Source organism: Chaetodon trifascialis, chromosome 4 (assembly GCF_039877785.1).
Source record: "Chaetodon trifascialis isolate fChaTrf1 chromosome 4, fChaTrf1.hap1, whole genome shotgun sequence".
In the NCBI taxonomy this organism is placed as follows: Eukaryota; Metazoa; Chordata; class Actinopteri; order Chaetodontiformes; family Chaetodontidae; genus Chaetodon; species Chaetodon trifascialis.
The window spans coordinates 16050797-16076861 of NC_092059.1; the positions used below are offsets into that span (position 1 = coordinate 16050797).

A 26065-nucleotide genomic window follows, 5' to 3' on the forward strand; every position below is an offset into this window, starting at 1 on the left:
AGTCAGTTGGAGGTGAACTCCCATGCTCTCTCCATATGCCCACAGCGTGTTAGAAAAAACTGTTAAACTGCAAAAACCTCCTGCCTGCAGCTGCCTTTTTTTTTTTTTTTTTTTACACATCCACCAGTGTCTCACACGCTGACAGACAGACCAAAGCTTTTGACTCCGTGTTGAGAGTGCAGTACAGCAGGTACATGAATAAAAAAAATCATTACGTGCAGCTCATGGTGGTGATGCATTTAGGGTACAGTCAAGTGTATAGTTGCCAATCATTTTAGCAGTTTGGGATTCTAGATATGTTTTCATTGGTTGAAATAACCCTTGAATGGGCAGAGATAAGCAATGCAAAAATAACAAATGTCCAGTAGTACAAACTGAATCCAAGAGAAAAAGATGCAAAAAATGAGACAAGGGGAAGGTAATATGTATTAAGCTGGCTAGACTAGCTAACCTAGAAGTTGCTAAGGAGTTGTAGCTATCTGGACAATGAATGCAACATCCATGAATAATGAAAAAGCCTTTTGCATTGTGTCTATATGTAGACTAAACCAGCAGTCAGAAACTCCATAGGGTACTTTCAATCCAAAAATCTGCCTTCAGTCTGACCCACATCCCTCTCTCCCCTCCTTATTTCAGGTGGACTATGCAGTGATTGCATCACAGGCGGGTGCCACCCTCAACAACCTGTTGAGCCACGCCCAGGAGCTGGTGGCCAAGCTACGCTCCCTGCAGCTGGACCAACGGGAGTTCGTCTGCCTCAAGTTCCTGGTCCTGTTCAGCCTGGGTGAGTCCCTGAAAGCTGTGGGGCTGTAAGATCGGGAGAGGTTCAGGTTCATGGTCCTCCTCAGTCTGAGTAGGTCTCCAAAAACCTAATGGTCCCTTTAGAGCATGAGAGCTTTTTAAGGAGCCAATGAACCAATTTAGGAAATTTAGGAATTGTACTTGTGTTTTGAGGAACATTTAGTAATCCTAAAGTCACTGCTCCCAAGAAGCAGGGAGGGTGGGAGAGAAAGGAAATAGAAGGGAGGAGGGGCAAAGCAGGTTCCTGGTACTGGTAAAAGATCCATAGGTGGAGGGGGGAGAGAAAAGCAGGAAAGAAAGGAAGAGGAGAGGAGGTGGGAGGGCAGGAAGGAAGGGACCAGTGGTCTGAAAGAGACAAAAGAGAAAGTGAGGGAGGAAGGAAAGAGGGGAGGTTTGGTGCTCAGGCCTTTACACACAACTGTGCAAGTTTACTTTTATGGAAAACAAGTTTAGGTTTATGTATATGTATTTTTATCATAGGCATGTTTCCTTTTTAACAATTTGCTTTCTCGTGGCAAAAGTCATAGAATAAGTATAATTTCCTGAATCAACAATATTAAAAGCAATAAATAAATAAATTTGGGACATAGAAACAAGGCAAGAAGTGAGCTGGTTGGGTGAGAAAAGGTACATGAGATGGAGAGTTGGAGGGAAGGGGAGCATTTTTTTAAAAATTGTTCTCTCCAACTGAATTTTGGAGGATCGGTGAGGAAAGGAGGGAGTCGAAGGGGATCGTGATCAACTGAGGACCGGAGAAGAGAGGAAGGAAGGGATGAGGAGGAGGAAATAGGGGGATGATGAAGTGGGAGGGAGTGAGAGGAAGGTACCGTGAAGCTTTTGGGATAGACAGGTGGGAGGAAGCTGAGGTTGGGAGGAGAGAGGGGGCATGGGATTTGGGAAGGGAGGGAAGTGGAGGGATAAGTAGCCAAATGAGTTAAGGGATGAAGAGAAGGGGGTACGTTGATGTGAGTGCATGTGTGCACGCGCGCGTGTGTGTGTGTGTTCGTGTGTGTGTGTGTGTGTGTTCTCCACTCTCTAAGCCGAGGTCAGACATTGCCAGGAGACTGTCATCTCTGTCTCTTTCCTAACAAGTCTGCAACAAATGGCCTCTGAGGAATACACACACACACACACACACACACACACACACACACACACACACACACACACACACACACACACACACACACACACACATACACTCACACACACTCCACCAAATCTACTTTAACATCCTCCACTACTAAAGGCAATGATGTTGAGGCAGCTTCGCTCAATCTGGCCTCTCTTTGGCACCGAGAGCAACAGTGGCATACATATAGCATGATGAATATTTACCTCATCCTTACCTACCCCTCCCTCCATCCATCTGTAAACCACAAGGGTCACACTTCCACTTGTTTACCTCCTCTAAACAAAGAAAGAGGGAGTAATGAACTGCTTGGCAAAAGCGCGCACACACACCGTACACACAGAGGTGATCAGGCAGGATTAATGTTTGTGTTAGTGGTGTTTGTGGTACAGCGAAGTAAGAGGGAGGGATGGGGAGGCTTGCAGCAGGCTTTCGGTGTGTGTGTGTGTGTGTGTGTGTGTGTGTGTGTGTGTGTGTGTGGCGGGGGTTGATGCTGGGGCTCAGGGTCTAAATAATTTGGCAGAAACATCATCCATAATGAAAGGCTCACCTGAGGGATGTGTATCGCCCCCGGCAGTGCCTGTTCTCCGGCGTGCCCAGGCCTCCCGCAAAAGAAGCCCAACGCAGACGTCGTAGAGCCGGCTGAGGGGATCGGTGTGTTGGAGGAGGGGATGGTGAGGGGCGGGAGTCATGTAAAGCCAGGAGATTTAGAATAGATCAGATTAATATCACACACAGCTGAACAGAGATGTGTGTGTGTGTGTGTGTGTGTGTGTGTGTGTGTGTGTGTGTGTGTGTGTGTGTGTGTGTGTGTGTGTGTGTGTGATTGGCTGTTAGAAGGTGGAGGTATGTACATTTACCTGGGGGAAAGGGCATAATGTGGCTGGCAATGAGAGAGCAGCTGTGTGTTCATGCATCTGTGTGTATTTCACACAGCTGCTTTTGAGGCAGGGCCAATTAATAAGGATTGTAGTGAAATGAGGCATGAAAGTAGCTCTGCACCGACTGCTGAACTAAGAGGCCGGACTCTCCCTCTTTATTAGCTTTATTTCATCTGCAGCTCTGGTCACTGTAAAAACCTCTGTACGCCGCCGCTGCGCTAATAGCATTGCTTGTACCACTACTACAACTGTCTCTGTCATGGAGGCACGGAAGTGGTGCAGCCCGCCTTTCTCCCTCTTTTTCTGTCCCTGTCATTCTGTTTGTGTCTTGGTTTTTCTCAGTATTTCTCCCTCTCTCTCCACCTCTCCATCTCTCCTTCTGTGGACAATCAGTCACCCCCTCCCTGCCAGAGGAGCTCTTAGTTAAGCCAGTTGTCGATAACGACGAAGATATAGACGTCACTCCAGTTGAGAGGAGACACTTGTCCTGATCTGTTGGTGCGCTTGTTCTCAGGGTTAGACAACCCTCTTTTTAAATTAAATGTTTATATTTCCTCTTACTCTCTCTCTCTTTATCTATTTCTCCTTCTCTGTCCCCTGTCACTCTTTGCTTGTCTAAAGTGAAGCCTTTCACCCTCTATCAAGGTGGAGATTATCACTCTGAGAGCATTGATCTCTAAAGTGTCTGTAAGTCTTTGAGCAATGAGTGTGTTGGCACTGAGTAAGAGGCGCACACACACATCGGCAGGGAGAGAGTGAGTGCTGCCCGGGTCAGAGTTCAGTAAAGGATTACTACTAGTTGTTGTACGGTGTCAGAACACTGTTAATGGACCTTTGATTTCCTTTAAAAGGCTTAGAGGCCTTATAGAAAGACTGACCGTTTGTTTTATATTCGACCAGGTGACATGGAGGCCCAGAGGTGAGAACATGGAAGAAAAAGAGTTTCCTCTTTTCACTTTAGGCAGAATTCTCCCTATCCCTAAAATGAATGAGTTCAGTGATGTTGCACTGTTTGAAATCTGCTTAAATTCCCCCATCTAAGTAAGTATGTCTGATACATGGTTTCCTTACCGGCAAAGCAGGCGCAGTGACAGAGGTCAGAGAGTGTTCAGCCAGCAACCAGTTAACCCAGCTCTACAGGTCAGACCCCGTCAGATGTAATTAGGAGAGACAGGCGCTGCCAGTCCTTGTCAGCTGAGAGGAGAACCAGAGGAGCTGCCAGACCAGCGTGGGGTGGTAAACGCTCCCAGCAGAGAGCACAGATTTGTGGACATGCAGGCCTAAATAATTCTCCCATATTGAAGCCTTTAGGAGGAACAAAGTCAATGAAAAGCTGATAAACTGAGGCTCGTGTTAGATTCCTCTGCAATGGCAGTTTATTTAAATAAAGTCACACTGTTGGTATGGTTAACTAAGTAAACTTAATTTCCAAGTGTTCGCTTTTATGTTACTTTAAATGTAAGAGTAGGCAAAACAAAAACTGTATTATACATTAGTTTTTCAGTACTGTAAGTGATTCCATCTTTAGCCTGGAACCCCAAACTCTGCAAGTACACTGATCCATAATGACATGTTTATTTGAGCTACATCATTTCAGTGTCAAGTGAGGCTGAAAGAGATGATTATTGATTATTCTGATTATTTTCCAATTCATTGATTAATCATTTGGTCCAAAACGTGTCAGAAAAAATAAATAATGGCCATAAGGATTTTAAAACCCCAGTAGTCCAGCCCAGCACCTATAGGTATTCAAGGAAGTCAAGAAATCAAGAAATCAATGAATAGAATAATGGTTGCAGCTTTTGTAATGTATGTCTAGAACAGAAACAGTCTTCTTGTATGGCCTAAACACAAGGATAGAAAATGACCTACATATTCCCATCAGTCTTTAGTGCACATTCAATACCTGAAGACATTAGACGCTGTTGAAAAGTCAACCAATTCATATGTTAAAGTATAATAAAAACAGCATAAACCCAATTAATACAATAAACTACATATACAAAACGTGAAGAAATGATGTTTAACATCGACTCTTCATTATTCCAGGTCACTGATCAGAAATCAGTACTGCTGTCCATTCATAAGAAACCAAGACAGCCGGTGATTCAAGAGCTGCCTCAGCACCACATTAGCTGTCTGTCAAGTGATTAGTCAGGATCTGAGGTTGGAGTATGGAGACACCCACCTATCCATCCCTCATGCCCCCTCCCTCGCCATCCATCCAGCCCCTCTGCATTGTCTCGTCTCTCATTGCTCTGCCCTCTCTCTTTTTTTCACATCCATCGTCGTGTGCCTCGATCTATCACAGCTCCATCCTCACATCTACCTCCATCGCCTCCCCGTTTATCTTCGCTGGTATGCGAACTGGCATTTATCTCTTTTCCTCCTTCCCTCAACTTTTCCTCCACCCCTCTCCTTCCTTAAAACGTCTTAACTAAAGTCATTTAACAACACTGTTGACTACAGTTTAACTATAGTGTTGCTTAACTAAGATGTTGAATTTTTTTGCGATATGACTGGCATGAGTTATTATTAAGGTGTTCATATAATATGTTGTAAACATCCATTCCATAAAAATATTAAAATAAGGTCAGTTCTATTGCCAACAAGTGAAATTTTGCCACAGAAACATTTCACAAATGACTCTAGATTTCCCATCTTTCCTTATTGCTTTAACCCACCTCTCCATTTACCTTTCTCTTCTCACACTTCATCAACCCCCACACCTCCCAGGATCCTGTGCGAGGATGCGTCTCTCATTAGCATGTTTAGCGCGCCACACACTGAAGGCAGACTTTCTCTGTTTTGTGCAGCGCGAGGTCAGACACCAATCTGCTGACAACAACGCAAACACAGCAAACGTGATTAACCTTGATGAAAAAAGACGAGTCTTCTCTCTCTCTCTCTCTCTCTCTCTCTAAATCTCTATCATATTTGTCTCTTCACACAATGGGAGAAAAAAACCGACATAATTCCCAGACAGGTACGTCCTAATTAAGCAACAGCCGAGGCTGCTCAGAATCAATGCCCTGATCCTTGGCCAGTGAGCAAGGGAGCTGGCTAATTCATGCACACCACCCTCCCTCTCCCCCCATAAAGCCTGGCAAATATTCATTTCCTAAAATGAACCGAATCATTTAGAATTCGGTCGGGGATTGATTAACATCAAGAGGCAGCGACGGTTCAATATTTATACCCATTGAGACAGATGTAGGGGTCAAATAATGGAGCATAAAACCGAAAAAACGATTTACGGCTTCATTAAAAGCAGCATAATAGGGACTTTTTTTGTGCTGCTTGCTGTGCGGGACCCAAGCTTTTTGCTGGGCTGTAGGTCAACAGAATGGAATCATCAGCTGTACTTTGACCTGAGCAATGCATGTATAAGAGCACGGTGAGTGTGTGTATGGGTTGTGTATGGGAAGCCTTGACTCAACTTGAAACGTGACTTGCTTTTCCTGCTCTCAAGGGGGACCAGGAAACGTCAGCATCAGCCAGTAAAGCATTTATTTTCCAGAGGTGAGGCTGTGTTGCTGAACAGGAACACGGCTAAAATGACAGACATGATGTAACTTAATCAAGCGTAGAACAAACAAAAAGCACGAGTCCTTATGAGGACTTTATTACATGTAAAATACTGTTTTGATCTGCGCTAAAGTCACATCAGGCTTGAAGTGGCCACATTTGGTTTGCAGACATGTGACACGTTATAGTTCATATGCAGTTTTAATTTTTGCTCAGTTCATGAGAAAAGACAGATGCTGAACGGTGGCACGAATCATGTTTCATGGTGTGTGTGTGTGTGTGTGTGTGTGTGTGTGTGTGTGTGTGTGTGTGTGTGTGTGTGTGTGTGTGTGTGTGTGGGTATGCAGCCTCCTGTGGTTGATAGATGTTTGTGTGTCCCACAAATTACAGACTCAGTGACTGGATTGGTGCAACGACAGCAGTAATGGAAAATACAGTAGTGGTGATTTCAGTGGGGCTGAGACAATAAATGTATGTATAAGGTTCATAAAGTGCAATCCATGCACAGAGCGACTGCATCTAGTGCTTTTTCATCACTCCGATTTCAAACTTGGAGAAGTGCTCAGCAAAGGTGCGCTGATTGAAAAGTATTGGACTCTCATCTTTGAAACAAATTTTTTTTTGCCCCCATCAGCTGCCATCAAGGCATCAATGTGGCCCAGAAAACAAACAAATAAAATTTGCTCAAACTTTGTCCCCGACAAAGGAGGCAAACCCAGCTAATCATGTTTGAGTGTCCCAACTTTTCTTTCAATTTCTTTTATCCTGATCAGGAGTAGGTGGGAGTGTGCCCTGAAGCAATGAACCTAATACTTCTGCCTATTTTCTGTCAATTTTAGCCTAAGAAATCTAACATGGCGTGCAGTCGCCTCCTGACGCCGGCCGCCACTTTGTAGGGAATTCCACATAATGAGGCTGCCTAAAAGGCTTTCAGACTTTATCAAGCAATAAAAGCTCCGGGTCTCCAGTCCGCCACTATTACCTGGAAATACTGCAGGCTGTTGTCATTAAGCAGCAGTTGTGGTGAGTTGTGTGGTGGCGGGCATATTCTCACCTTTGACCAGACTCCCCTTTAGCCTCAGCCTTATATCTCGCCAGAGATAGGTTACAGTTTCCTGATAGATTTTGACATTTCCCAGATTATCTCCAAAGTATCTCTCCGATTTACAGCTCAGGCTTCTCTTTTTAGGTCTTATCACATTCTTACAACTGGAGTGATTTATATTGTGATTATATTGACACTGTTCTTTATCTGGCTTCAAGCAAGGCCGGTTATCAGCGAGCAAAGCAACATAAAGGTGGGTGGGGGGTTGTTTAAATGGGGATTTGTAAATTGACAGACCCCAGTATTAAACACGTGATAAATAAGCGATAAGAAAGAAAGCCACATCATTATTGTTCTCCATGGCCTTGCTTGTTGATAAAGAGCATAGTCTACTAATGAGTCCTAAAGATGGTAACATAAACATAGTCATGGGGCTTAAATACTCAAGTAAACCACAATAAAATAAGTCAATGTCTCATATATAAAATATAGATTGGGTGAAAGTGAACTCAACTCTGACACTTTAAGCAAACACAAAAATGGAAGTATCACCTCACATCAGAGGGCTCCTGCAACAGTGAGGGCCAACAGAGCGGCAATGCAGTAGCAAATTCTCTCACCATCTACCGGTAGTGTTACAAGAGCAGTAATCCCTTAATGAATTTCAACACTGTCCACACCCAGTAAGAGTCAGCACACGTGCAGCCCAGCACTGCACTCCTACCCGAATATGGTGACATCTGCACGGTGGCAGTAGGATTTAATGCACACTTTAACTTAGTGCCCTGCCAAAGCAATGCAGGACATATCCCCTAAACTTCTGCTTCCCTCCATCAATACACTCTCTAACTACCGTAGCAGTGAGTACAACCAGACAAATGCTCCTGTAAAAGTTTTTTTTTTCACTAAAGAAAAAAACCTTTTCCTCCCCTCTACCTCTTCCTCGGCTCCTCTCCTGCACTCCCATGTGGGGTGATTTAAGACGGGCAAGCTATGGAGAAACTGTTGCCCTCCATCTCTCCCCTCCTCCCTCCTTCTCATTCTCCCTCTCCTTTGGCCTTATTACAGGCTGTCAGTTTATTATAAAACATTAGGAAAGCAGAGGGACACTTGCAGTTACTGTCCTATCGATCGGCAGGGATAGATTCTGTGATTTAGAGTCAGCCTCTGCTCGCGTCCTCCACATTCTCGGTCTCCTATTAAGGCACCAGCGCTTTGCTTTGGCTATTGATGTCTCAACATTAACAGTTACAAGCTGCTACAGAAAATCAATGTTCAACTTTTATTACCGACTGCATAACGCAGAGGACCTCCCGCCAGCTGGTACTTAGCAGTCAAAAGGAGGCGCGGATGGTCCACCCGGCACGTCAGTTGTTTTCTAAGTGATATCTGCAGTAATATCAATCATGTGTACAGCATATAGGGGCTTTCAGGGGCCAGTCGAGAGCTTAGGGGTACAGCATAGAAGGTGTACCTTGCCAAACAAATTAGCATATGCTTGCAAATTCAGTCTCTGTGCTTGACTTGAAAGCGTGAATGTAAGGTGAGCAGGAACGTTTTATCTAAAATTCTCGCCCTTTTTTTTCCACGTATACGAAGCGGCAAACAGTACTGCACTTTTCTCGAATCTCTTTGAACAGCGCGGTCAACACACTTCCAGAAATCTGCCACAAAAACACATACAGCACCTAAATGTCATCAAGCTAAAATACGATCGATCCCTCCAACCACCACCACCGACCAGCCATCCATCCATCATCAGCATCAACCTGGATGTGTGTGTGTGTGTTGTAACCTAGGTAGGGTGGATCTACAGCGGCTCAGGCCTCTCAAACATTTATGAGGGGCTACTGAGCAACGGTACGGCAGCCCTTCTGGGACAAACAGCCCCCGGTCCTGTACTCTCAGTCCCGATCAATGGAACTGAAGTTCATTACACACACTTTTCAGCCGAACGGCGGCAACTGATTTTTTTTTTTACCCCCTCTCCTCCCCCATTCGTCGAGCAGCCCACCGCTGGGGCTGCATTACACTTGCTTGTTTACGTGACTGCGTGTACGGGGGGGAGACAGGGGCAAGGAGTGCGTACCAGTGTGCATTTGTGTGTGGAGTATGTGTGTGTGAACAGGGGTTACTCCCAGTGGCCAGAGCTTGAGGTTATCATTATGTACAGGTTGGTCCGCTGCAATGCTAATGCTAATGCATTCTCAGTGGCCGCCGCTCGGGTCCCAGTGCTGTGCTAGCTAGGTTGCTATTCCTCTCCAATTAAAGGCTGAGGGATGTGTGTTTGGAGTAGGGAGGACAGGCCTGGGCTATCCAAGGCCCTGCGGAGAACAGGCTCACATTAGTCGAGGAAAACAGACTCAGAGAGCAAATTGTGCATATGTTGGAGTGCTACGGAAACTCTCACACTTGATTTGAATGATTTGTTGACTGGAGATCATCTATTCCCCGGCTGTGATTTCATGCAGCTTAATAATTCGTTTAGAGGACTTACTTAGTGTTATTCAACATCAAATTACCTTACTGTTATCTCACTGCCCCAGCTGGCATTGAGCTACTGTATCGGTGCGACCTATAGTTAAATTTGGCCAAGGTAGACAGTAGCCATTTTATTGGCTTGAGTCAAAAAGCATGATCTCCAGAGGATTGCAAACAAAGACTGACTGTCAACAAACATGAGCTGATTCTAGCGATCGAAAGAGCATCAGTGCTCTACTCACAAGCTGTAGATTTACAGCCGCGCTGCAACAGGAAGACTGTGTGTCCAAGGCTTACAGTGTTACACGACAGCAGGGAAAGAACAACTGCCACCGTCATGCAGCGTATTGATCAGACCGCCTGCTTTGACCTTACTTAAACATTACATACAACAGCAGCAAAGACTTACACAACCCTCCCCACGGAACTTTCTTCGCCACCAACCTTTCTCAGGTGTTTTATCTTGCCCTCATGCACTCTAGGAAGCCTTTGCTGACACACACACACAAATAATATATGCACAAATACACACACACAGATACAGTATATACTGTATACATACATACATAAATATATATATGAATGTAAATTTACAGTACATGTAACACACACAAGTAAACACAAAGACCATAGGACTCAGTTAAGAGTGGTGGTGGTGAGGCCCTTCAGTGTTTAAGTGTGTCGCAGGTCAGATGTTCAAAACTACACACAAATGCAATCAGATGGACCCTCAGCTTTACACACTCGCCTTGTCAATTATTTGTAATGTTGTAAATGTGAATGGTAACTGTGAAATAGTGCTGCAACTGTTCCTGCGGCAAAGACAAATCTTTATGACAGGACATTTATAGGTGCTGCAGCTCATGATGCATCATTAGTGTTACTCATTGGACACAACACAAGAAAGTGGAATGAACTCAGAGGTGTAATGGCTGAGCAAGATAAGAGGGATGACGCACTAAGTGGAACGACTTAATGTCCATTTAGGATATCGCTGTGACTGGTGAGCCTCACTTTGTAGTTTTAGACTCTTCATTTGTTGCTGATGTCCAAGTGTACCCGTGCCAGCGTGCAAGCTTCCACATGGCGATTTGAGTAGAAGTAAAAATAATCTTCTACATTCACCTACCGCCCTGATATCGCAAATGGAGCTCAGTGGCATCGTAGCACTGCCTGGCATGTGGATTGTCAACCATTGTGCTCCTGTGTGAATGTGTTCGGTGGAGAGGCATGTGTTTAAACTATGGCGGTGGTAAGCTATATGGTAGTCAGGTGGCTGCTATAAGATTATACACCCTCCCTGCCTTGCTCTTTGAGCTTCTGTGGGTGTGTGTGTGTCTGGACAATGTGGTTACAAGATACTCCTGGCAGGGCAGAGAACAGCGGAGCTGTACGGTGATGTGTGTGTGCATGCTGTGGCGTGTGTGTGTGTAACCAGAGACAGTGATTAAATGTTTTAAAGCACAGATGATCCAACAGGTGCTCTGGCTCGCTGTCTCTTGTTCTTCCACCCTCTCTCTCTCTCTCTTTCTCTATGTTGAGCCCCCACCCACTCTGTGACCCCCCCCCCCCCAACACGAACCATCACAGCTCCTTTCTCGTCTGTTTGTTCTTGTCCTGAAGGATATTTTAAGCAACAAAGCCCTGTGAGTGCACTGTCTTACACAAAAAGACACACACATGTTGAGCATAGCTATTCCTTGTATTGCATTAAAAAAGAAAAGTGTAGTGTAGTGCAGTGAAAACCTTTAGAGCTGCTGGCAACTGTTAGAAACAAGGGTCAGAGAGCCAACATGTGTTGAAACACAAGAAGGCATTAATCAATCACACACACAAATCTACAGTACACACACATTTATCATCAGAAAATGATGTTGTGTAATGTAATGGAATATTCCTGGGCACTGGCAGACATTTGTCGTGCCAGCTCTTAGCCTGTACATGCGGCCTTAGAGCATGAAGTTGCACTTTAGTGCCACCTGGCACTGATATCCACAGCTACTGTTGGCAATAAATTCAGTGCTCAGTGATGAAAAGTTTTTGTCTGTTACATGGACAGTAAACTCAACGACCTCAATATGAAGCCTTACAACAGCCCACAACTAGGATATGGTAAAAAAGAATAAACAGGTAGTCATGAAGGTAATCATAAAAAGAGAGCAGCCACCTTAAAGATGACTTTGACAGTATTGATTTTTAAGGCATGAGTGTTCATTTTCCAAGCAACACTGTGAACACAAACTGGTTTCTTTCTAATTGGTGCAGTTAGCATCCCATGAATCCTCAGGGTGGTAAACATCCAGGATCTTCACTTGTTTTTTCTCCTCTTGTTCTATTATTTTTGGAATTTTACTTTTGCAGTTAGAAACTATGCAACACATGTACTGGAAGACACAAAAGCGAACACTGAAACAGGCCCGTTTTGTCTCTTCCAATAAAACTGGTAAAACACTGAAACCACGGCGGGTGCAGAACACAAACACCCACCCACAACCGCAGACAAACACACACCACAATATCTTTTTTATTAAACAACGCCTTGGTGGTTTATCCTCAAAATCACTCATTTCCTCCTCTTTCCTTGTATTGTGCATTTGAAAGTCCGGACATTTGGCGCAGCAGAAACATTTAGTAAAAACCCTCATTCTCTAAATCAAGTCCAGCTTTTGAGAGGCAGTGTGCAAACATGTCATCTTACATTAGCCCCGAGGGGGAGGAGAGACCAGCCACCACCGTCCAATACGTTGGAATAAATTAAACCTCAATTTGCACTTAAGTTGACTCCACTTGTCACATGACTGGGGCCGAAAATCACGCAGAGAACAAAGAAGTTAAAATACGGCGTGGAAAACATGCAGCACACTTGTTCTTTAGTCCGCACTCGACCTGCTGGCTTCCATCATCAAATGAGAACGAAGCAAAAGAGGAGGGAGAGAGTCGTGGGGTAGATGTAAAATGAGCGTGCTGGAGAGAGGAAGGAGTGCGAGAGAGTGGGGGGGGGGGGGCAGGGGGGGAAATGACGCTATGGATTAACTGTCCTTCATGCTGAAAATATACATCCCCAGGCGCTTGGCACTGAATTATTAATTCAAATTTGTCAGAGAAAGAATGAGAGAAATCTATTGACGAGGAGACGGGCCCTTTAATGGTCTCATTAAAGGGGAGGCTTCCCACACCAGGCACCTTCTGTACTGCTGCAGGAGTTTTCGGGGCAGTGGAGGTTTGGAGGGGGGTACTTGACCCCCCAATGATTTTCTGTCACTTTATCATAAACAAGAAAGGTTGACATGCCCCTCCACTCCCCACACCCTCCCCTCCACCACCAAACAAACCCTGTGTGTAATTAGCCAAGGGGTGCAAAAGTGCACTGAATGTAAACGAGGTTCATACGCACGCTTTGATACAGGCGGCAGTGACACACACACACACACACACACACACACACACACACACACACACACACACACACACACACACACACACACACACACATTAGATGTTGCGTCTGCTGTTGGTGAAAGGTACAAATGAAGTGAGAGGTGAAGTCCAGAGGAGCCTCACTTCACAGGTACAGCCATATTGATTTCTAATTCATTAGAATTGTATTTCTTTCCATTCCATAGATCATTTCCTCAGATTACATCAACTGCAGCGACTTTTCGTCCAGATCGTTGTCCATTAGATTCGAGCCTGTCAGTCAAGTGTTAGCGTCCTTAGCTGCATGTAGCTACATGACTGGGAGCTGTTGTGGTGAGGGGGGGTTAACATTAGGAAGGTGAGAGAACCTGTGGTTGCAGCGCGCCGTCCGAGGTCGGCTCATTGAAAGGCATTTGGGTCTACCTCCAGGGGGGACTAGAAGAAGGGGGCAATAAAAAAAAGGGGGGGGGGGGACCACAGAGGGCTAAGCACTAGGTTCATTGCTGATTCAAGTCTCTCAGTATCCCTCTGGCAAATGGATTTTCATAATGCTGAGACAATGTGATTTTTTCTCCCAAGCAATAAGACTTTTATCCCAGTGAGTCCACAGCGTGTCAGAAATGAACAAGAGCAAATGGGGCCCATTGACAAAAGTATTTTAAGCTACATTACAGAACTACAGAGATGATTTTAACAATTTAACAAGTAAAACTTTTTTTTGGAGTGTGAGTATACTTTGGCTTTAATTTTTGCTTCACAAACTGTCAGCTCATTGGTTCATCAGCATAAGTGAATGTACATTAGGGTGAGTAAGGATTATTTTAATTATTTATTAACATAGCAAGCTTTTTTGACAAACTGATGAATCATTTAGCCTAAAACATGCCTGAAAATGCCGATCACAAGTCCCCAGAGCCCGCATTTACATTTTTAAACTATATGTCTCCTTGATGCATATTCCCAGTGATATTGTCCTTCCTGGCTGTGTCCATCTGCTCAAAGCCTCAAAGTCCATAATAACAGAGCCACAGACAGGACCAGCTGATACAGCATGTAAATTTGTTTTCCCCTTCACCTCAGGATAAATCCCCAGCACCTTCCAGCCAGCATAGGCAATGAGAGAAGCTTGTCTCCTTCCTGCTCGGAGCGCCTTTTCTCTTGTTTATTTTATCGGACCTAAGGCACTTTTCCTTTCCTCTCAATATCTCTCGACCTCTCTCCATCGCCCCGCCGAGCCCGCCAACCCGTCCTTGGGCGACAGTACTGAACTAGCCGCTACCTGTTTAGCTAAACAACAATAGCAATGTTGTCAGCAGAGGTTTAGATTTGACTTAATATATCCCCAACTGGACCGTACCTACTTAATTCTCTTTCACAGCCGCATGGCGTTTGGCCCCCTGAGTGGCTAAAGGGAGGGTTTGATGAGTTGGTGGGCAAATTGAGCCTTCATGCTTTATTCTGACACGCTGACAATAACCCATCCCCATTGGTGGCCTCTTTCCAGAGCCAGGAACTGTGAGACAGTTGTTATTATGCATTGTTAGCGCAGACGATATTCAGCCTCAGGACATTAGACTCTACGTTAGCTTGAGGGCATGTAGCAACAGTATGTTACTGTATGCCGATGAAATAAGGGGTCACTTTTCAAGATGATGGGTCACTGTTCAGTGCTTAATGAGGCCTTTGTTAAATGAGTAAAAAGTTAATGAGTGCAAAGGATACTTCCCGATATCTTTTCACTGCATTATATACAGAAGAAAAGATAAAAAATTAACTTATGGCCTACAGGTGCTCTATAGGCTCAAATAAAACTGTCAGTCAAGCGGTGTATGTTAAGTTGCTGTTGCTATAATAAAGATATGAAAAATGTGGAGAGGCAATAAAATGGAAATGTATTCTTGTCACATGAAAAAGATCACAAAAAACTGACTGTGGGTGAGGCGTTTCAGTGTTAACCCTAACCTAACCCCATTTTATAGCCTAAGGGCGTCAGTATGCTCCAACCAAAGTGCCCGTTGGATGGTCGAACAGCATGCGAGACCTCTAACCCCTGCAGCTTTCTCACATCAGAATACATACACGTATATATCTGGAAATTATAATCCGAGAAGCGAGCTTGCTTCTCACAGTGATTGGAAAGCAGAGGTGTGAAAGTAAGCCGGGCTTGAACTTTCCTCACTCTTTTTTTCTTATTTAGAACTTTATAGCTATATATATTTGTTGCCTTTAGATGTACAAATGAGTGCAGCACTACAAATGCATGTCAGGAGAGTCTGTCTGAAAGTGTGCGCCTTTATGCTGAGTGATTGTGTCTCACTCCACTCTATGACAGATGGCTTTGTAGCCTGCCTTCAAGCAATCGAAAAGGCTATAATAACCACTTTTACTAACACAACACATGTACAAATGCTGTCTCTTCTGAGTATATAGCCACCTTAACCCCCAAACAGTCATGTTTTGCAGCATGTAACAGTGCTTGTCTCCAGTTTAAGTTAATGTTACAACAATAAATGAATCCATTGAGCTTATACATGCTCCTCTTGTATCCTGTGATATCCTCTTAGCCTTTGGTGTATCAAAAAGAAAGACCTCCCATTAAATGTTAAGGAGCACACAACTCCAGCTTTACCCCTCCTGTTTTTTTCTCTCGCCTCTAACGTGGAGGCGTCGTATCGGAGAAAGGCGAATTCCCCAAATGGGACTTGAAGGAAAACAAGGAAGCGGAGAGCTCCAGGGAGCAGGGAAACTTGTGCGCTGGCAAGCATAGATAGATGAGGTCTGAAATACTCTAATGGGGAAGCAGAACCTCCTGTAGAGGAAAAACACACACACACACTTCCACGTGAAACGCTGTCAGTGGAGTATTGATGGGAGCTGAGTGTGTGTGGAGCTGTGGTGTTTGTGTTCTTCATGGCTTTATGCTGGTGTGAGGGTAAAATGGGGGGGGTAAAAGATCCATCGGAGCAATGCACCACAACTCAAATAATAACCCACTTAAGTGATACCATTAACCACGCGGCCATCGCCCCTTGCCCCATGAACCTTATTTGCTTTGATTGCCCCTGCTGCCCTGTTTTTTAACACCACACTCATGCACAAACACACAGCCACATTCCCCCAGTGAACACGTAGCTTTACATGTTGCTTATTGTAGGCAGTCCTTAGGCCTCGCTTGATCCTTTCAACCCATCCAAAGTTAAAGGTTACTGGGTTCTCGTCTTTCAACGCCCCTGCCTCTGATTGGAGCCAAGCCGCGAGGCAGATTGATAATGAATAAAGTAGCAGTGGACAGACTTGATAACAATCCAGTACGGTGCAATAAAGAGGACTTGGCCTGGACATGGGATCAACTCCTCGCTCTTTGAAGCACCGCTGCCATTGTAAAAGGTGCTTCAGCTTTGATAGGCTCGTATACACGCTTGTGAAAGTCCATATTGGGAGAGCCGAGCCTCTAATTTCCACCTACAGAGGAAGTGAACAGTTTGTCTTCGACTCACGTTTAATTGGTCAACTTTACTGACAGCACTTGACTCGATAACCGTTTATGACCCAAGAGTTTTATGTGTTGTTTTTGGATGTGGCAGGAAGCACGGGTTGTGAAGTTTTGAAAGGCACAGTGAAGGGGCAGCATGCGACTGAGAGGTTTATTGATCAGAGAGTGTAAGGTGAGAGACCTCTGCGTTAGTTTGTCATGTTTCATTCATAGCATATCTTGGAAAAAGGTGGTAGTTTGATGAGGAGATGGTGTGGTGGAAAATAAAGGTGTGGAGGGGTCAAAGGTTTGTCTCACACTTAAAGCAAAAGAGTTTTTTTTTCTTTTTTTTTTCTTTCAGAACATGACCTCGCCCTTATCTTAACACAGTGTTTTATCTTAACAAAAGTTGTTTTAAGCACACAGTGGCAAACAGGAAATCATTTAGAAAACATTTTGTCATTTTTCATTAGATATTTTTTAACAATACTGTATGTTTGAAGTGGAAATAAGATGATGGAAAGTAAAGGAGGTAAAGGCTTTGTGCAGGTCAATTCCCAACTTATACCACAAACAATGTATTTTTTTTGAATTTATCAATAAACATGGCCTTACCATAACTTTAGCACCTTTTTTGTCTTAACGAAAGATGTTCTGTGATTAATTTAAACAAATAAAGCCTATCTTAGTCATTGTACATAAGACATATTCTGCCTTTCTGATCTTTTTCCTTTCATTTTTTTATTATTAGTATTCTTTTAATTACGTTTTGGCCTTCACATGGATGTATAGATGCATAAGCTCTCATCTGTACTGAGCACTGTGATGCCTGTTTGCTTTTGCAGAGAATGTTGAACTTTGACACCCAGTGATGTTTGTGAGTGTTTTCACATCACAGTGTCCACTCTGTGAGGCATTATTAAGATCAGAGTGAACTAATGGAGCGAGCATTTGCATGAGTGAATGTGCAAATGTTGTGTTTGTGTGTGTGTGTGTCCCTAGAGCAGGGTGATTGTAAGGGGCAGTGAAAGAGCAAAGAAAAGCACATGCGGACACACACACACACACACACACACATACACACATACTCATAGCACAGAGCAGATCTAGTCTAATTAAAACGCACAGCGGTGATTTCAGGGGCTCTGAGAAAGAGAGAATGAGTGTGTGTGTGTGTGTGTGTGTGTGTGTGTGTGTGTGTGTGTGTGTTTTTGCATTAGGTCGCTGGCTTCAGCATGATCGCCCGTCAAATGAAACAATGTATTCTGCGGGACCTCGGGGTTTCCATTTGAGTATTCAGACGCGGCGCTGCAACGAACTGTGGCTGTTTTATGTGAAAAAAAGTTGATAATTAGTCCCACAGTGACTGAACAATGAGATGGAGAGAGAAGGGAGGGGGGGGCATTGAAGGAAGAGGAGACAGCGCTTAGCACACTTAATGCTCCGACCTGACACTGTCTGGGAATCATTGATCAATTGTTGATTTTTTTCTTTATTTCCCCCCTAACCCTTTTCACTCCTTCATCATACCTGCTGCCGCTCAATGATCAGTAAATTAGAATCAATCCACTTGTCTGATTTGATTAGCAGCAACATTAAGAAACATTTCTCATCAACCTGAGTGCTTTTTGTCTGGTTCTTCACTTGCCCACTGGTTTTGGAAATGGGAGTAGATATCAAACTACTGTCATTTGTGCTTTTTCTCTTTTTCTTTTTTGGAAACCCTCATTCATTATTTTTTCAAAAGGGGCTCTGGTAATAATTAGCAATTAAAATGCTGTCTTTTTGCCTCACTTTCGCCTAATTAGCTTGACAGAGACATTGGGTACTAATTCTCTGTGGTTCCCCCCCCCCCCCCACCCCCCCGCCCAACATCCACACATACACCCACCAAACTCCCCTCCGCATGCATACACACAAACACAGGCAAATCTTTCTGAGAAACCATGGCAACACCTCGCATGTTGTTGCAGTGATCTGGGCTCACCTTGTCATGTTGCTGCAGAATTAACCAAATCAAAGTCAGAATAGGCGCTGACATCCCTGAAGTGATTATTAAGCAGCATGAGATGTTTGCTAGCGACGGCATCTATGCTGAAGAGAACACTTGTCCTTCCTTGGATGAAAATATATCAAAGAATTACAGATTAAATCATTGTGCCTAAAAATATATTATCCTTTATATGAACTGTGCTAGACAGTATTTTGCAGTTTCATATTCTAAATTTCCTCAGTCTAATCAATTTTCAAACATTTTTTTGGGCCTTGAATTTGAAGATTTAATCAGGGTTCAATATTCAGCAGTTGTACAATACGTCTGCAACATCATAAAATCATTTAAGACACAATAACAGATATTGTATTCCAAAAATAACTAATGAGTCAGCAGCAGGGCTGTAAACACCAGCCAGGAGTCTGAGGACTTGTCTTCTGTGTTATTTTGAGGGGATTTGGGGGTTTTTAACAGCCTAGAATGAGTTTATGCTTTCCAATTTAAAATATATACATGAGTCCACTAAGCTTTGACCGGATTTACTTAAATTTTACTACCTTTAGGCCAACCAAAATTCATTTAATAAAAGATCTATAGCCGGGCATTGACAACTGACCCCGTACAAAACCTTACTTTTGGAAATAACAGGACATGAGCTGAGATTTTTCATTTAACTGCTCAATGCAGCATAAGAGCATTTAATGGCAACTTTTAACCCTTGCAGTCAGTATTCAGGATGTATTTAAGTTTCAGTATTTTCCAGACAGAATTTTATTCTTGGTGGTGTGTAAACAACTTTGAAACCACATTCAGGGAAGAAAATTTACAGAAAACAGTACAGCTGTACAGCTGAACAGTTCTAAATAAAATAAGGCAAATCTGAATCCAGTTGAAAGATTACAGGTGAGGGCAACTGCAGCGTCTTATGGACTCTTTCCTAAAATCTTGGCTGTAGCCCTCATCAGCAATAATATAAAACTGGTCCCCACTCAGAAACTTTCATTCCCATGTCTTTGCTACATTTGTTTAATGTGCAGATGAAAACAAGTCTATTATTTTTTTTGTTGACCTGCGTAGGACGTGTGTGTGTTAAAGCCTTAAGCCCACACTCTTACCGGGTTAGCTTATGTAAGGCTATATTCATGCTTCTCCGAGGTTTTACTGGCGTGAAAGGTGGTTCTGGAGTCTGATAGGGGGTCAGGCAGCTGAGTGGCAGCAGGAAAAAGCACATGTCATGTTTGTTTCGAGCCTCCTTTGTCACAGGCCACACCCCCTCCCCCTTTTCCTGCCCTCCTCTTGGCCTTATTTAGCCCCCCGCCATGTCACCCAGAGGTCAGGGTGAGAACGCACATGTTACACACCAGCTCGTACATACACAGGCAACACAGGAGCAAACAGGCGCGCGCGCACGCACACACACACACACACACACACACACACACACACACACACACACACACACACACACACACACACACACACACACACACACACACACACACACACACACACACACACACACACACACACACACACACACACACACACACACACACACACACACACACACACACAAAGATGGTAATAGCATGGTAGAGTGCATCATAGATGGAAGTGCCTTGAAGGACCTGCTTCTCATTCTCTAGACCTCATTAGCTACTGATTTATCTCCCCCTCCTTCCTCCTAATGCTCTGGGTGGGTGGATGGGGTGTATGTGTGTGCGTGAGCGTGTGTGTGCGTGTTGGGGGGGGTAATACTGTGTGAGAGACAAATATTATGTGTATTTCCATGGATTAGTGCCAGTGCCAGTGTGTGTGTCTGAGGTTTGGTGTGAAAGATGGTATATTTTAGTGTGTGTGGGTCCGGAGGTGTCAACTAGACACAGGGACTCTGTCATTCCACATTAGCTCGCTGTGAGCACACTCGACCTGGGGTCAAACAGATTAATAAAAGATCACACACACACACACACACACACACGCATACACACACACGCACACAGAGCTGCTATCTGATTAAATATTCTGCAGCCCTGCGCTTCATAATCATGACAAGTACACACAGCGCTCTGGTCCACCATTATCCATTTAGCAAATTTTTGTCTTGTCTTGCAATAATCTGCTCAAACCCCCTGTGAGCTTATTATTGTCAAGGAAAAGTGCTTATAGCTGCGCGTAAAGGTAGGATTTTGGAAAGATGCAAAATGTATTTTGCACAAGGAATTAATAGTGAAAAGACTTGCCACCAAGAGGAATTCTTTGCACCCTGTAGTTAAAAGTTACAGTTTTTCACACGAGTGATGCCTTAAAAAAATCTATTTTTTACTACCAATTACAATGCGTTCTATTTTGTTATAATATAAAAAAGAACGGTGAAGGCGTTAGGTTAAAGAGGAGCTCGGGTGCTAATATGACTGTAACTCTGGCCTACATAATTCATGGACTCCTGGGGAATGAATCTCTCAGGAGGAGAACCTTTTTCTTTCTTTCTTTTTTTTTTTTTGCTTTTACCTGATTCCCTCTACATCGCAGTCTCCAGAGAGGATTCAGAGGAAAAAAAGCAAGGGGGGTATTTCGTCATGTGGTGCATTCTGAAGTCCTCTTTTAAGTAAAAAAAGAAAAAAAAGCCACAACCAAAGATGACAGTTTGCACCACTGTCCCCTGATAAATGAGCAGACTCATTATTCTAACCTTTTTGTCTTTGCAACGTGAACCATTACGGCCCCTTCATTTATCTCCAAATTGACGGCACTGTGACGCTCCTGAACTGCCGTGAATTATAGCTCCTGAGCTGTAAAACACAATCAATGACATATTCAAGTGTTAGCTGGGACATTAATTTAGCAAAGAAACTGATGTTAATTATACCCAACATGATTTTTCAGTGCTGTGGGTAATCTTTTGCTCCCCCTCAATGAATCTGTTATCATGCACCTGGCCTAAATACAGGACTGGGTGTGCACACAGCTGCCAACCAGGCTCTGTTATTATTTTCATTACTTTGTTCTCAAACTTCTCAACAGCCAACCTCATCATACCTGACTTTTTTTTCTGTTGTTGCTTCCTCTTGTAGACGTGAAGAACCTGGAGAACTTCCACCTGGTGGAAAGCGTCCAGGAGCAGGTCAACGCAGCGCTGCTGGACTACGTCATGTGTAACTACCCGCAGCAAACGGACAAGTTTGGCCAGCTGCTCCTCCGGCTGCCGGAGATCCGAGCCATCAGCCTGCAGGCCGAAGAATACCTTTACTACAAACACCTGAACGGCGACGTGCCCTGCAACAACCTGCTCATTGAAATGCTACATGCCAAGAGAGCTTAGGAGGGGACTGCGCTACCCATGATGCAGCTGTGCAGAGTTTCGCTGCAGCCCAAAAACTCCAAATAACGCTTTCATCAAACTGAACCTCCAGCTCAGACTTGACTGTGTCACGTGCACACACAAAGAACATATGGATCCCTTTATTCTAAAATACAAATAAATAAATGAAAACAAAGTCTGAAAGAGGAGGCGCTTCTCCTCATCCACTCACCCACACAAAAAGGAAAACAGTTAAACACTTGAAGCTGACACTGCATTTGACACTTGGCACGGGATGTAATCGTCTGCACTTGCACAGACTATCAAGACTGGCAGGCTGCAACTTAGAGAATTAACAACCCTTGAGTGTTTTAGCGCTGGTGACGCTGTGAGTGTGCTGAGACAGGAAGTTGAGCAACACTACCCATCTTTCAGACAGCCCTGTGACTAGAGCGGTGGCTTATTTTGGTTCGACGATCCTCCGGTGTGCTCTCTCGCTGAAACCGGCTTTTAGCCGTCGTTGGTACTGTAAAGACAAACGGACGAGCGGCCAACCAGGCCAGAGACTCCTGCCTGCCATCACGTCTGTTTTTCAAACTCACATAAGACGCCTGCCACGGCAGCTTGACCTGACTGAAAAGAGAGAACTGATGGTTAAAAAATAAAGGTCTAAAAAAGGAACATTCTTTAATGAACAAAATGATAAACAGGCCAATAAGAAGAAAAATAAGATGTTTTTTTTTTTCCTCTTGTAACGGAAGTCATTTGCTTCTCATGGTCACCTTGTGGTTCCTCTTTCTTATTCCACCTCCCCGAATCATCTTTAACTATGTACCTCAGAAAGACCAGTGTTAAATAAATTCAATTAATATTGTCAGCTGAAACAGTTGTATTTATAGCCCTTTTTTCCTGCAAAAAACACCCTTCCTTCGAATTATTTCATAACAACTGGAACAAAACAAAGTGTGATTCTGGAGACGGAGAAGGATCGACCCTGCCTTTGTCCGGAAAGACCAAAGCCTGCTGCAGAACAGAAGAAGGAAATTACAAAAAACCTTAATAATCAGTATTATAAGAGAAAAAAAAAAAGATTTGTGATGTCACAGTTATGTGAGTCTTGCCTTATTTCATTACCATGCTAGCTAACCGTGCAGATGTGAATGGAAATATGTACAAATATATATATAAAGTATTAATGTTGTAAAAAATTAAAAAAGAATAATTCAACAGGTGTTTACATTCATGTGGTCATATGGGAGAGAACTGTGATGAAGCATAAATTGCAAAGCAATGATTTCCTAAAAAATGAAACCAACGAAATGAAAAAAAAAGAGAGAGATCCCTCTGGTTTGCTTTCTTTGGTGTGTGTACAGTGTTTTATTTTTATTTGTTTTGAGCAGTACTTAAATTATGTCGTGAGACACTAAAATCAAGAAGGAATCACACTTAAAATATTCATTTCTATTTGTGTCTGCTGGCATTCAAACATTTGTTTCTTAAGCATTTCTGTACAAGGGTTCCGTTTCACTTCCACCCTTTTTTGTAGACTTTTTTCTCTTTTTTTTATTTACAGTGCTTTTACCTTTTTGATGTACAGTATGTCACTGGTTACGCTTAATAATGAAGATAATTTATTGGGTCTATGGGTTTCCATCTATGTGTTACATGACGTGAGGTGTCTGCGCCAGAATAAATTTGTTTACTGTAGCATGTTCTTGTTTTGTTTCCACTAGTAGTTCAGAGATGCAGGTCTGGAGCAAAATAACGGGCTTTCAATTGAGAAAAGAAAAAAAAAAAAAAAATCACTGCAATTTTATTTTTGGTCTTTTTGAATGTTCATGCAAGTGTGTACATTGAACAGAGTATTGTGTTTTGAAGCGAGTCGGTGCGAAAGACGTTTGTGACACATCAGTTTTTCTCACTGGACTCACCTGCGTCACTGTTCTGTCCAGTTTGCTCTTGTACCAAAGACTGCATCTGTCCCCTGTGAGCTGTGACTTCTAGTATTGTGTCCAAAATGAACAAAACTGGCTTGTTTTTTCTTTTGTTTTTCCTAAAAACACCCTAAATTATTTTTCATGTGGAGTTCTTCACATGTACAGTAGTTGTTGTTACTGTTTTTTCAAAAATGTCCCAGTACTTGCCTCCCACAACCACCTGTGGTGTTTACTTGTTTACCTGTAGACACTTTGTTAAGTCATAGAACGATCGAGTCTTTCGATGGCATGTTTAATGTACAGAAAATTCACCTAAATCTCATGTCATCAAGCAAATCTTTGCCACAAGCTCCATTTTCTCACGCCCTCATTAATTGTGTCGACTGATCGGACAATCTTTTATCCCCCCACTTCCTCAGATCCTGTGTTCAGGTTCTGCAGCTGCCTCGGACTTCCTGTAACACAAAGGTGAACTTTATACAACATGCAGGCAATACAGTCATGTGCATTATTGTGGCCATTGCATACTGTAAGTTCATTTTGTGACTGCATCTTTGGTGACACTGCTGCTGCAGTCCAGGAGTTTAACCGTTTTACTAAACTAAGTTTAGTAAAAGCTTGGAGAAACAGCTTTCTGTCATTTCAGCTAAAAGTTAAATTCAGACGTTTGCTTTCCAACAAACCAGGGCAGTCAGGACAGACTTGTATGCAGGATAAATGCTTTATCAAGGACTTAAACAATGACTACCTTTGCGCTTACACATGCTCATGTACACAGTCACCCCGGACCCACAATTCATCAAAATGCTATTTCCCTGTCGCTTGTCTCTGACTTTTGCCCCTCCTGCCGACATTCTGACCGCCCCTATCACCACCCCGTCCTGGGGAGCGTCTCTCTGAGGCGAACTGAATTTTTCTTCATATTTCAATAAATAATTATGCTTATAACACCAGATTCTCGCTTCCTGCGCACACTAACACTGTCCAGTTCCATTACATGTGTTTTGTTTTGTTTGTTTGTTTGTTTTTTTTTTGGGGGGGGGGTAGCTATTCCAGCGATCCTTGAATAACATTATTGTAGAACAACATCGAGGAAGGAGATTAATTACCAAGTGATATGCAGATTTAGAAACGTATTATTCTATAGAAAAAATGTTCAGTTCCTGCTGATGTTGGCACGTAGAGGGAAACACACATGAAATTACGTTTCTATTTGTTCCTAAATATATGTAGGTACTTCATTTCTCAAATGTGTCTTCAGGGCAATGCTCCTTAAACCCATTTTGTCTTGTTGTTAGCAGCATCAGCTTGGGATCATAGATGTCAAGAAACAGTGGTCCATTGTGCAGACACGTTCTCCTCTGTTTCATGATTAGAATCAAACACGACATGCAGGAAAATATGATTTCGCTGTTCTGTCTTTTATCTTACTGTCACTCTGTCCGTTGTGATAGGAAACACTGGGAGAGTTCAGGAGCAGGGAATGTTAGCAAAAGGGGCTTAAACCATTTTTGAATTGTCTGTGAACATCTGCCTTCTTCTGTACTCGCAGAATCAAGAAAGATGCTGGACAACATCACCCAGCTTCTGCTTCATCTTATTTTTACCAAGTCATTCTGGCCTTTATTTGATAGTTTGACAATTGCAGCAGAGAAAGAAGGGGATGCCGTGTGATGAGGGTGTTCACCTCAATCAAACCAGGGCCATCGCAGTCACATGATATGCAGCTCATGCTAACGGGTCACAAGTAGACCCCATCACTCAGTTCATGTTACACCATGCAGAACGACCACACACTTTACTGGACAGTAGCGCTTTCACAAGCAAATGTACAGCAAGTGAAGCCATTGCAGAGAATACAGCATGAAAAACACAAATATACCAAATTCTGAAAACTTGGAATTGAAGTGAAAATTACATTTGAGGCGTTTAGCTTACATTATTATCCAGCGCAATTTAAAATGAGAGTTTGAAGCAGAGTCCTGGATCACTGAACATAAAAGTGCAGCACTACAGAGAGTGCTGCAGGGATGACGCATGTTTGCAGGCCGATCTGGAAGTTAGCATCACCCTGGTT

At 43.4% G+C, this 26065-nt stretch overlaps 1 protein-coding gene across 1 annotated transcript in view; it reads left to right on the forward strand.

Annotated features, from left to right (window-relative positions):
* nr5a2 (nuclear receptor subfamily 5, group A, member 2) overlaps positions 1–24857 on the forward strand; it is a 69452-nt gene extending 44595 nt beyond the window's left edge. The window contains exons 6-7 of the mRNA XM_070961502.1: positions 637–784; positions 21825–24857. Coding sequence (XP_070817603.1) covers positions 637–784; positions 21825–22072 — 396 coding nt within the window. The 3' untranslated portion in view covers positions 22073–24857. The remainder of the gene's footprint in view (positions 1–636; positions 785–21824) is intronic.
* The last annotated feature ends 1208 nt before the right edge of the window (positions 24858–26065 follow it).